Consider the following 13,251-nt stretch of genomic DNA (forward strand, 5'->3'; position numbering starts at 1 on the left):
TGATGAACAGAATAAACTGGTGAATATAATAGAATCAGGGGCATAGAAAGGGAGTGGACTGCCAATTCTCAGGGGGAAGAGAGTGTGAGGGGTGCGGGAAGAGATTGAACAAAAATCTTACACCTATAGACGAGGACAGTGAGGGGGGGTAAGGGCATGGGGTAGGGTGGGAATCGGGCAGAGGGGAGCTATGGCAGGGGGGAAAGAGGTACAACTGTAATCATCTGAACAATAAAGATTTATTTTAAAAATATTGATAATAGTAAATTACAGTAACCTATATATGTAACCCCTAGAACAACCACTTTAAAAAAACCTCTATGAAGAAAGACTTTATATGAAAAGATGACACTACAGATAAATTAAAATAGAATATAAAAAATGGTCAAGTAGCCCAGAAAAAGACAAGAAAGGGGAAACTGAGTAATAAAAAACAGAAGGAGCCAACAAAACAAATAATAAAACAGCAGACAAATTCTGAAATATCAATAATTACCATAAACCCAAATGGCCTGAGCACATCAATTAAAAGCAAAGATTGGTATATGCCACGACTGATGATCTGGTGTATACCACACTCACTTCAAATGTAATGATATAAGTAGGTTAAAGGTAGAAGGATAGAAAATAGAGCATGCAAACACTAAACAAAAGAAAGTCTGAGTGCCTATGTTAATATTAGATGAAGTAGACTTTAGAACAAAGAAAATTACCAGGGACACAACAAGACATTATATAATGATGCAAGCATCAATTCGTCAATAGGGTTATTATATAATAACAATCTTAAGTATTATGCACTGAATATGAGAGTTACAAAGTACATGAAACAAAATGAAAGGAGAAATGGAGAAATCCAAAATTATAATTGGGGACTTCAATACCTGTTGGCTAAATCCAAATTCATGGATGATAAGAGTCATCACTTTAATTATGTCAATTCTCCAAAAATCAAACTATAAATGTAGTATATCCCATGTCTAGGATCAATAGAACGTTTAATAAATTTTATGTGCTAACTATAAAATTTACATGAGATTTTAAAGAATAACCCACATATTTTTGTTTTAAAAATAGATAACTGGTCTGGGGCAATAAAACTTGTTCAACCTAATATGCAATCATATTATAAATCCATAATGATTTCAATAGTGTGTTATTGGCATGATAAAAAATCAATATAAAAAATAAAGATTCCAGAAAAGACCCATGAATATATAAGAAAGCCGTGGCTAGGTGGTTCAGTTGGTTGGAGAATCATCTCATACACCAAAATGTTACAGGTTCCATTCCCAGTCAGGACACATACATAGGTTGTGGGTTCAATCCTCTGTTGGGGTGCATACAGGAGACAACCGATTGATGCTACTCTCTCACAAAGATCTCTCTCTCTCTTCCTCTCCCTTCCTCTCTCTCTCAAAAATCAATTTAAAAATATATGAAAGCCTAATTGCAGAAAAATGACAATGGCAAATGAATATCCAAAAAGATACATGGCCTCTCAAAGATTCAGAAGAACACAAATAAAAAGGAAAATAAAATACCTATTTTCATGCAACAGTCTGGCAAAGAAATAAAACAGTCACTCATACGTAAATATTAGAGGAAAATGTATTCACATTGCTGTAAACCTACTCACAACTGTAAGCCTACTTTTTCCCCCACCCTGTATTTAAATCATCCATCAAACTGGCAAATGAGGATAAAGAAAAATTGATGTTCTTATATCCAAAGTGTAAACTGGTGTAACCTATTTGGAATGCAATTTATAAATACCTAAGAAAGTAGAAGGTACATGTATTGCATGACCCAGCAATTGTACTCTTAGGCATACACCCTAAATAAGCTCGCAGACATGTGCACAACAGACATATATAAGAACATACTTCCATTTTTTAATTTTAAAAAATGAAAAAATATTCTAATCAATATGATGTTGTATAAGTGATTTACTGATCTATATGTTATAAATTTATTTAAATAAATAAACAAGATATATAATATATTACTTTCATGAATAAAAAAAGGTCTTTGAAATAAAGAAGTTTAACTAATTTTATAAATTGGTCTTAATATTAATCAAAGACCTCTTACAAGTGATTATTAAAATTTTCTATGAACAGAATAATAAGATTTGTAAGCTCTACCTTAAACCTAAGATCTAGGTTTTATAAACTTTAATATACTACTAATTTTTAAAACCAAAGATAACCTTTGAAGTGTGTTTTCTATAGCAGAAAGCTATCCCCAAGGCATAAAAAAATTGAGTTGACAATATTGTTTAGTAAACACACATTAATACCCTACATTTCTATAGATACAAATATAAGAAAATAATAGACAAAGAAAAGAATATATACAAAACAAAGAATGGTGTTCTCAGAAAAAGGTCAGGAAGATTTTAATTTTATCAGTCACTTTTAAATATTTTGCTATGGGAAAGTATTCCTGTGTTGCTTGTGTAAGTAAAAATAAATTAAAGAAAATCCTTTGTCAAGTTATGTGTACCCATTTGGGTTCAATATTCAGGGTCAACATATGTACTTCCAACTCTGTGTCAGAGGGAGTAAACTTTACTCCTTTCATATGAACTCAAAGCCATTCTCCTAGCACTATTGTTTCCAACCACCTCCCCAGTTGAGGGGCTTTATATAATGGGTAAAACTAAAAAATACAAATAAGACTCAGAATGTAATTTTGATACCACCATTGAGTGTTTAGTTGTACTTGTCAATATTACCATGGTGAGGGGTGAAACATCCTATAATTTAAGGAATGTCAATGAAAGACGTAGGAAAGCATGCTTGAAAAGGAGCTCTGAGGTGGTGAGCTATTGACACACAAGGCCATATTTCCCAAGATGGAAACACTTGTTATTTTCTAAGAGCTAAAGGACGAGCTAAGACTCTTTGTTTGTTTGCTAGCAAAAGAACCTGCAGCCAGGTTAGGTGTGAAATTGTAGGCTTTAGGGTGTGATCTGGAAGAGAAGGCAGAACAAAGGACAGGTTCAAATCCCTGGCATAAAGATTCCATTTTAGGGCAAAACTGGGAGGGTCCTAATAGTGAAGCCACTATCCTTGGATCAAGGTCCCTTTAAAATGGTTATCTATGGTCCTCTCTTAAAGAACAAATAGGCAACACTGGAGCTGGTACACAAAAGATCCTGGAAGATGAGACATTTAATTAATATTACTATTATCTGTTAAAATCTTGAGCTTAGAAAATTTTATTAGGTTGTAAAATTATGGGATTTAAAATTTTATTTTATTTTATTTTTCCTTAGGAAAAACATCACTAGTACATATTGTCTTCCCTGGCTAAGGCTTTAGTAATACCTAATAGGATTACAAAACTCCTTGCTTAAATTGTCTGTAAAAACTTGCCTGGAGCAGGAGACAGCCCCACTGTGACCTGGAAACCAGAGCCAGGAGCTGAAATATTTGATCCAATTTTCCGTTAAGTTAAGCCTTAGAGTCCCAGGCTATCCAGGTGACACCCAATTTCTGGGCAGAACTGAACTCTGTAGGAATCCTAGGTGGCCAGTGGCTCCCCCACCCCACCACCACCACAGAGGGCAGTTTCTAGGGATACTGGCAATAAAGACCAGTTTTGTTCCCACATAGGATGTTAGGTAGTATTAATCAACGAAAGGCCAATTGGGATTTATAGAGAAACATTCTTCAGTGCTCTCCTGGGACAATAAAAAAAGACACAGAGAATTTTGTTTTTGCCCTTGGAAACGAGAGAGAGAGAGAGAGAGAGAGAGAGAGAGAGAGAGAGAGATATGCTGGAGAAATGGATTGGGATGACTGGGCACAAGAAAGAACTAAGACCAGAGAGAGGTGTCCAGGGATGAAGATGTGTGAGAACTAGAACAAGGGCAGATACTTAATAACTTGTATTTGGTTGAACTGGGATGTCAGGGATGGAGATGTGTGAGAACTAGAACAAGGGCAGGTACGATAAGGATACTTAATAACTTGTATTTGGTTGAACTGGGATGTGACTCTCCTCCATCCCCCACCTACCTGAATCTTCAGTGCCATATGCATTGATTATCTTCCTAGTTCTTTGGGAGCTGCATACCACAGGGTTGAGAGAAGAGAGATAAGACACAGAGCAGAGGTGGAGAATTCCACGTAAGCAAGAAAGAAGGGTGATATAACTGAGCTTGGGTGATTCCTGAACTTCACGCTGAGGAATCTTTAGAACAGATTATGTGAGATGGGGCTTGCACAAGTTTTCAAATACTTTAAAGAGACAGGTTTATACATATGTATCAGTGTCAAAGAATGTAAAAGAAATTATCAGACATGAATCTTAGGTTACAAAGAATACTGAGGACTTAATTTAGCATCCCTGCTCCAGCTCTGCAATTAATCAGACTTCACGTAAACAGCCAATATGTTTTTACATCATAGCGTGTTAAGTCAACCTGTATGATAACCACTATCCATGTCTGGAAAAAAAGGAACCGGCCAGCCTGTAATTTCCACACTAAAAGTGAGCTCATCTTCCCCCTAAGGCATCCAGGCAAATTCAAGTTCCATAGTTTTTGTGAAATATAAAATAATAAGAGAAAATGTACAGGCTGAAAAAGAAATAATGATAATAATAATGATAATAAAACACTGCTCACAGAAAAAATAAATGAAAGGCAGAAAAGGAAATAGGTCTCCAAAATAATTCCTTAAGGTTCTACTCTTCTAAAAGAATACATAATTAAATCTAAATTCCTCCTGCTTGTCTGTGCTGTGCACACATAGTTCATGAGAAAAGGCGGGGGGGCGTGTTTCTGGAAATGGGAGCATTAACCAAGTGAGCAGTGTCCTGGTCTTTATAACATTGCCCTCTCCAGAGATAGCTCTGGGCCTCTCCCACTGCCATCGCTGTCCTTTCTCTGACCCCAACAATGGTTGCTTTCAGCTGCCACTCTTTAAAACACTGGCCTGTTCTCTTGACCAGGCTGCAGTCAGGTCACAACATCCCTGACAATGTCAAGGCCTACCCTCCGAATCCGACAGTCAGCTGGCTAATCTCTACTTCTGTTCCTCAGATAGTTCCTTGAATGAGCTTTCAGTCTCTGTCTAAAACTGAAATCCATCGTGAGGTCCTCCCTTTGTTTCCTGTGGCAGGTCCAGTTCTACTTCCTGCACTCCTTTTGTCCAGCTGTATGAGTCAAAGCTGTCCACCAGAACAAAGAACAAATGGCATGAAGGAGCACTTAAAGAAGGAAATTGTACGTTTTTCAGAAAACTCCCCTCCTTGAAGAAAATACCAAAATAGTTTTTCACCAGCTCTTACTGTATAAGAGTATATGGATGCCCTCAGAACTTAGGAAGAATATATATAGTTACAGTATACTACACTGTATTTACAAATGCCTCTGCTAATTCCATATAACATCGCATTGTAAACAACTGGCATTATGCAAAGGGGAATTAAATGAAGTATGTATGTAGTGAAAGGCAATGGTTTTGAAAAAGAAGTCAGACATCAAAACAGTGTGAAAGAGGAGTACCAGAAGGAGGGAGCTAAAAAGATGAGAGGTGGTGATTGTAAAATGATACTCTAAAATGGAGATTCTGGAGGTGGTGTAATTACTGGCAATAGCAACGTCTTAAAGTATCACCATAGGCCTAGGTGGCAAAGTAGGATAGTGATCAAGTCATTGGCAGAAAGAGGCCCCTGGAACGAAAGAGTTGGGCCTGGAAAGGTTATACATGTGGGTGTTTAAATCACCGAGAATACTCACAGTGTGGTATAAAAGGGGTTGACTGTGAGCCAAGAGCAAGAACCTTCTAGGAAAAGTGTCCCAGGGTTGGAGGTCAGTACATAACACAGAAAGTTGAAGATAATGTTTAGAGAAGATGCTGAGGATAACATGCTTATAGACGATTTTGTTATGACTGAGGATGAGTTCCAGAGGATACGACAAAAGAGTTTGGGAAGTTGGGGTGGGGAACAGAGAGATGGGAGAAAGGACACAGCCATATGAAAAGAGAGTCTGAAGGGTGACAGTTAACTAGGGAGCCCGGGTGTCTCATGGTGATCACATAACATATTCATCAAGGTTCTAATGAGGTGACACAAATATTGGAGGAGAGGCAGTGAGTGCTAAAGAAGAGAGAATTCTTGCCAGAAGCATGGTCCTGGGCTCTCTTGTCACTCGTGCCAGTGGAGATGTAAAGGCCAGGAGAAGGGCTGTCTTAGGTCAAGCACAACTAATTCTGGAGATTTCGTTGCAATTTTCCCCACCTTCATCTTCTACATGGTTTCCAGACGCTATGGAGGGGGAGCAAACGGGTTTCATTCTCCGTGAACAGGGAGTGAGTTTCTGGCCAGTGTTTTAAAGTGCACTGAAGAACTTCAAGGCCCCATCCAGATTCAGGAGAAAAGGCAAGTGGCCATCTCCATGCCAGTGTCTGCTCTCCCTAGTTTAAGGCAATCCTTAAACTCAATTCAATTCCTAATTCTTCACCTCACCCCCCACTTTTCAGTCTGCCTTCTAACCACTAACACAAACATAAAGCATTCAGGACTTTCACATGTACCATTTCACTTCAGGCTACAGCTTCAAACCTCCCTGAAGGCCATCTACTCTGCATGCTGCACTCTCCGCTGAGGAGCCCTAAGTCCCCATGTCCAGACAAGACCTCATTCCTGAGAACCAGAACTTGTCTGAAATTGTTTCCTGGGCTTCCGGTGCATCAGATGTGCTCTTCAGTCCTTCCTGTCCCTGCCACCCCATCCCAGTTAGTGTACACCCACTTGCCCATTTGAATAAACCAAGTCATCTTCACCTTCTCCTTTCCCCCAAGTCATGTTAGTCACCATTTCTATTCATTCAACTTCTAAAATTCCTTCAGTCTGCTCCTCTTCTCCCTCCCCACGACCTCTGCCTTGTTCAGATCTGCAACTTCTCTCTAGTAGACTTAGGAAGTCTACTCCAGCTCACCTTCCCACAGCCAGCAAAGTGACCTTTGTCAAACACAGATGTTTCTCCCTTGATAAACAGGATAAAGATCGAAGTTCTTAGCCTTTGACACAGAACACTGCATATGTTTGTCCGGGGGCCTCTCTTTCTCACTAGGCTATGACCTCACACAAGGCAGGAAAATGTGCCTCCTTTATTTTGAATTCCCAATTACTGCTGGGAGATGCAGAATATGCTCAATAAATGTTAACTGGCGTAATGCCAGCAGGCAGAGGAAACTTATAAAAAGCAACTGTAGTTTTAAAGACTCTTTCTCATGAGAGTGAGACAGGCTGGGTGCTGGAGGCTAAGTCCAGCGGGTCATAATAAATTTGAGAAGTCCTCGAAAGGTTGAATGGACTCTTTCAGCAGGGCTGAAAATCTGCATGTTATTACCTGTTGCTGGAACAGCCAAAGGCGACTCTCCTAACCTGATCATCTTTTACCGTTTACCAAACCTTACCTTTGATATGTATATCTGCTTTGCTAAAGGGCAAAATGTGTTAAGAAAAAGCCGTGGGTCAGGAGCTCCCGAGATCAGGGAGCTTAGTCACTAGAGCTAAGTTTCCGCCTGGCTTTCCCCCATGCCCTTCCAAATTTATATTTCTTGTCTAGTATCTCAATTCATTTACATCGCAGCCCCTTCTCCAGATTCCTCAACCCTTGTGGTGAAAAAGATTGTGGCAGCTGGGCCTCTTTTAAATGGAAGGGAATACTTTGCATTTATTTTTTTTTAAGTATGTTTTCATGGATTTTTAGAGAGAGGGGAAAGGAGAGGGATAGAAAGATAGAAACATCAATGAGAGAGAAACATCATCCATCAGCTGCCTCGTGCATGCCTCCTACTGGGGATTGAGCCCTGACCAGGAATCCAGCTGATTCCTGGGTCAACACTCAACCATTGAGCCACACCATCCAGGCGGCAGTTATTTTTTTAAACCTCTCCTAAATAAGTTTAAAGTTTCTCTTTAGGCACTCCCTGAAGAGCTTCGCTCTGCACCTGCACTGCTGGACACCAGTGCTGGAACCTGGAAAGCAAGGAAATGTCTGCGTCTGTGTGAAGAACCCAGCCCTACATAAGCCCGACCCCAGCAGTTCCAGGAGCCGTGCTTTTATTAGTGTGTGTTCCCTTGATGCCTCAAGCTCCCTCTCCCCTTTCCTTCCACCTTGTTTTCAGTAAACCTCTTTTTTGAATCTATTTTGCCTCCTCTTCTGATTTCTATCTTGAGGGCGAACAAGAACCCCTGTACCGGTGACAAGAGTTGACAGGAGATGGGTTTCTACAATTCTCAACACCTGCTCATTCATCTCGGCTCTTACCATGGATAGCAAATGAATAGCAATCTTTTAATTTGATAATTAGCAAATGTTGAGGGCCATTAGAATACACTCGGTTTAATTTACGTCAGCGGGACCCAGGGAGCCAGCAAAGCCACTCCCTTGGGGGCGTGACCAGTCAAAAGATTGGGCACCACCCAGTTTGACTCTCCCGCCCAGTGTTAAGGGGATGGATCTCATGATGTCAAAGGCCCACCCAGATGTGATGTAATAACTTCCTGCTCAAGTATATAATAAAGCAGCTTTTGGAGCTGGGGCTCTCTCTCTGTGTGTGCTCTGCCCCTCCAGGAGGGCAGGCTCTCTTTGCCTGTCCCTCCGGAGGGCGGGCAGGACACCCAGCCCAGGCTTTTCATCTATTTTATGTCTGTCTTTCATTTATTTCTCAATCCCGATAGTGCCCCCTAGATTGCATGAACCGGTTCAAGTCTCCTTCTCTGTGTGGCACGGGAAGAAGACAGCCCCAGGTAAACCACGCATTATAAGCAAAAGATAGATCAAGGGTGGAAATAGGGGTCTTCATATAAATGTTCTTATTTTGGATTCTGGCTCTATCATTTTCCAGGCATGTAAACCTGGACAGAATCCTTAAGCTCTTGCCTCAGTTTCATCACTCATAAATTGAGATAATAATAGTACCTAATTCACATGGTTGTAATGGGGATTAAATGATGTAGTAGATATAAAATGTATGGAATAGGAAATGTTCCTATTACATAATAGCTGTGGTGGTTATTCTGAAAGAGTTGCAAGTGCAGTCCATTAAAAAAAAAATAACTAGAAACATTATTGCTATATTGCTACATTGGAAAACATGCATGTATTTTCTAGAGTTCAGGCCATCTCATAGTCAGCCTATGAAGGAGAGTGAAAGTTTTTGTCCCGGATGTCCCTGATTTTTCTCTCTCCCAGTGTTTTTACCCTTCTGTCCTCTCCCTCCAGGGTCTGACTGCTCCTGGAAGACCAATCCTACAGCCCCCTGTAGAAATAGGTTTGGGTCTAGCAGGGATGGGTGGGCCATCTGGTTGACTTTCAACATTATCTCGGAATTTTTTATTATTATTCTGCCATAGAGATACATTAACACAACTGAAAAATTCATTCATTTTAAACTTGAGTTCTGTTACTGGACCACTCCTTCTATAGTAAACCAGAAATAAGTATTTTTTAAAATAAATTGCATAATTATTTGTAGCTAGCATACTCCATTGTATTTTATATTTGTGTGTGTTTTCTGTAAACAGCAAATTCACACTGTTCAAACTAATAACTGAAGAATATTAATTTAACTATAAATGTTTAAAAATATATGCAACCATTTTTCTGTTTTGCATATCTTCACTTTTTAATATATTGGAATTCTCAGAAAGATTTACAAAGCAAATCTTTCTTTTACTGATAATAATGATCCTTTATAACATCTCTTGAAGGTATTTTTGGGTTAAAAGATTTGCCCCTTTTTTAAAACAGAGTTAAGGAGAGGCAGGGAATAAAAGTAATCTGGAGGGACCAACTCCCTACCACATAGTATATAAAATGGCAATAATCATGAGTCACTTATTTCACGAGTTACCAGGAACATTGTACATGATAACATTCTGCAGAGAACTTTAAAGAGTTAAAAGTACAATCATGAAAGTGTGCACAAGGAGCATTTTTAGCCAGTGAACTCTTTGCTTCTGGTCCATGGTGAGATAAGTAAGAGAATTTGAGAGCAGGCATTTAGAAATTATTACAGAAAATTGACAAAGTAATTTTACATCTGTTGAATCAAATAATAAAAGATTTGGGCTTGTATTTTGTATGTCTGATTTTTTACTTCATTTATTTCATTTCCTGGTAATTTATTTTCATTGTACTTTGAAAGTCAAAGAAAAATCTGTCCTTCACTACACATCATTTAAGAAGCATTGACAAAAGGTATTATTGTTTCAGAAATTTTGCCAAAGAACCATTAAATTTCTAATTGTAAATTAGTTACATGTCATTATTTGAGAAACACTGTTTCATGCCAAGTGTAGGGAGTTGCCAGCATACAAACAAGTTCCAGAACAAGTTTGTTTGTATTCAGTAACTTGATTATTTAAGCACATGAAATAACATAAACCCTGGGTTATATTCTTGGTGTAGCCTATAAACCCAGGTATCTCAAAAGATTGCTAAGCTATATACTATAAAATTCATGGTGATTACCAGAGAGAAACAGGGTGTGGGGAGTTAGGAAAGGTTATAAGGGGAATAAATGGTGATGGTAGGAGACTTGACTTGGAGTGGTGAATACAATATACAGATGATGTATTATAGAATTGTACCCCTAAAACCTATATAATTTTATTAACCAATGTCACCCCAATAAATTCAATAAAAAAGAGAAAATTCAATTACTGATATGTACTATAAAATTAATAACCAGTTTTCTCCAACCTCTTACAATGGAGAAGAAAGGCTTTTGAATTCCAAGTCAGAAAATATCTCTCTTCCCCATTAGTCTGTGAGAAATGATGATTCCTAGCCCTAGCATGGTGGTGGGGAAAGGAGGAAGGAAGAGGCCGCTTCTGCAGAAGTTGTTTCACTTAGAAAGAAAAAGAGAATGGAGCTGTAGTACTCTCCACATAGCATAATAAAGGAATTAGGCAGTCAAATTTGAGGGAACTTACTGGTGATGTTAATAACTTTCAACTGAGGTGACTCCCAGATTCTCTGAGATTGAAGTTAGGTAGGTTTTGCTGGGCTTGAAAGTCCTGGTTCTTTACCACAAATGCCTTCGTCCTAAACTCCAGGGCATTGTTCTGATTGGTGGCCTGGCACCACGATGGTGACTAGGCTTCATCCTGCATTGAGATCTGTCAGTGGCTACCAGTTCCTAAGGTAACTTACGTCAGCATTCTTAACCAAAGTAGTCCATGGATAGAATTCCCATGGCTTATGACCTTGGGAAAGAGAAAAATCTTGATTTCAAATGGAATTTGGCATGTCCCTCAATAGAATTCAATGAAAGTAGAAAGCAGGTTTGGCTCAAAAGCATTAGTAGTACTTGTGACTTTGTTGTTGATGGAAATAGTTTCTTTATTATTTCATTGCACTGTTGCAGGGATCTTGAAATAACATTTATGCTTATCACTATTTGAAAGAATGGTGCGGCATCTTGTTACGTATTGTGTTAATGCAGCACACTTTACATGACTATATTACTATAGTCAAAAGAATATTTTGATAATTGCATCTGAATGTAATTGTTCTCCTTTGCAATCTTGTGTGTTTTATTGTATGCACTTAAAAGTATGATTCTGAGAAGGTGTCTGTAGGTTCACTGCTGCCAGAGGGGCCGGTGGCACAAAGAAAGGGAAGCCTCCTGGGCTTTCAAAGGACAGCTATTTAGTCCTGTATCTAGCATCCATATAAACTAATATCCCCCAGGACTGAATCAGAGATACCCACAACATCAGTAGAAGGGTGTTGTTGTTTTTTCTTGAGTTGGGGGGGGCGGGGGGAGAAACTGGCATCTGCTTTTTTTTCTTTTTAATCCTCACCCGAGGGTATGTTTATATTGATTTTAGAGAGAAAGGAAGGGAGAGAGAGCAAGAAAAACACCAATGTGAGAGAAACATTGATTGTTTGCCTCCCATCAAACCTGAAACCTGGGGATATGCCCTGACCGGGAATCAAACCCTCAACCTTTTGATGTACTGGACAATGCTTCAACCAACAGAGCCACCCGACCAGGGCTGGCATCTGCGTTTATTTACTACTGGTTTACAAAACCGGTATTTGCTGAAAATGGGCAATTGTGACATTTTCTGCCTACATACTGCAAGATGGCGATTAGCCACTGGCACCATGAGAAGCTTATTTCAGGCGTGCTCACTCTTCATAACTCTTCTTAGTGGGTAAGTTTCTCTTCTATACTGTTTTCTTTATTTGTGTTATGGTTGTTGAAGTGAAAGAAAGAAAAAGGAAGGAAGGAAGGAAGGAAGGAAGGAAGGAAGGAAGGAAGGAAGGAAGGAAGAAAGAAAGAAAGAAAGGAAGAAAGAAAGAAAGATGTTCAGAAAGTATTTTTGTCCTGGACAAAGTTATTTCAGTTTCTTGTTAAAACAGAAGTATTTAGCCAAAATATCACCCGCTCTTTCACATACACAAGGAAGGAAGGAAGGAAGGAAGGAAGGAAGGAAGAAAGAAAGAAAGAAAGGAAGAAAGAAAGAAAGATACTACCCTTATTTCCGTAAGTTTAGATAAAAAAGAAGCGTCCACGTCCTTAGGTCTCTGGTCTAGATGAAGCATGACTGAAAATAGGATGTTTCTTACCTTTCACCCACATCCTATTCTAAAAAGTAGTGATTCCAGCATGAACCATTTACAAGACATGGACCCTGTATCCTTCCCTGTAATAAAGACTCTTTAAAGCTCGACTCTAGCTTCGTACTGGAATGTGGAAGAAAGAAAGAAAGAAAGAAAGAAAGAAAGAAAGAAAGAAAGGAAGGAAGGAAGAAAGAAAGAAACTATCCTTATTTCCGTAAGTTTAGATCAAAAAGAGGTGTCCACGTCCTTAGGTCTCTAGTCTAGATGAAGCATGACTGAAAATAGGATGTTTCTTACCTTTCACCCACATCCTATTCTAAAAAGTAGTGATTCCAGCATGAACCATTTACAAGACATGGACCCTGTATCCTTCCCTGTAATAAAGACTCTTTAAAGCTCGACTCTAGCTTCGTACTGGAATGTGGAGAAGGAATGTCTTTGAAGCCTAGGGGAATGAGAAAGGTACACGGGCGCCTGCCTTTTGGGAAAGGAGGTGAAGGAACTCAGAGTTCCACGCCCTTTGCCTAAACTGGGGCACGGGAGGGCGGGTCCCAGTCCCAGGGAAGGTAGGCTTTGGGTTGACAAAGGCCCGGGGCCGGCGAGGGCGGAGTCGCCACGGCCCAGAGTCAGGAACCCGCCTCGGC

The 13,251-nt window shown here is 39.4% G+C and overlaps 2 protein-coding genes across 4 annotated transcripts in view; one reads left to right on the top strand and one right to left on the bottom strand.

Annotated features, from left to right (window-relative positions):
* The window catches only part of ASB4 (ankyrin repeat and SOCS box containing 4), a 127,541-nt gene that overhangs the window by 82,734 nt on the left and 31,556 nt on the right, over positions 1-13,251 (bottom strand). The window lies entirely within an intron of this gene.
* PON2 (paraoxonase 2) overlaps positions 12,074-13,251 on the top strand; it is a 30,349-nt gene continuing 29,171 nt past the window's right edge. For all 3 annotated transcript variants that reach the window (XM_014547586.1, XM_014547585.1, XM_014547587.1), the window contains exon 1: positions 12,074-12,198. In XM_014547586.1, the coding sequence (XP_014403072.1) occupies positions 12,089-12,198 (110 nt within the window). In that variant the 5' untranslated portion in view covers positions 12,074-12,088. The remainder of the gene's footprint in view (positions 12,199-13,251) is intronic.

Source organism: Myotis brandtii, unplaced genomic scaffold (assembly GCF_000412655.1).
Source record: "Myotis brandtii unplaced genomic scaffold, ASM41265v1 scaffold48, whole genome shotgun sequence".
Classification (NCBI taxonomy): domain Eukaryota; kingdom Metazoa; phylum Chordata; class Mammalia; order Chiroptera; family Vespertilionidae; genus Myotis; species Myotis brandtii.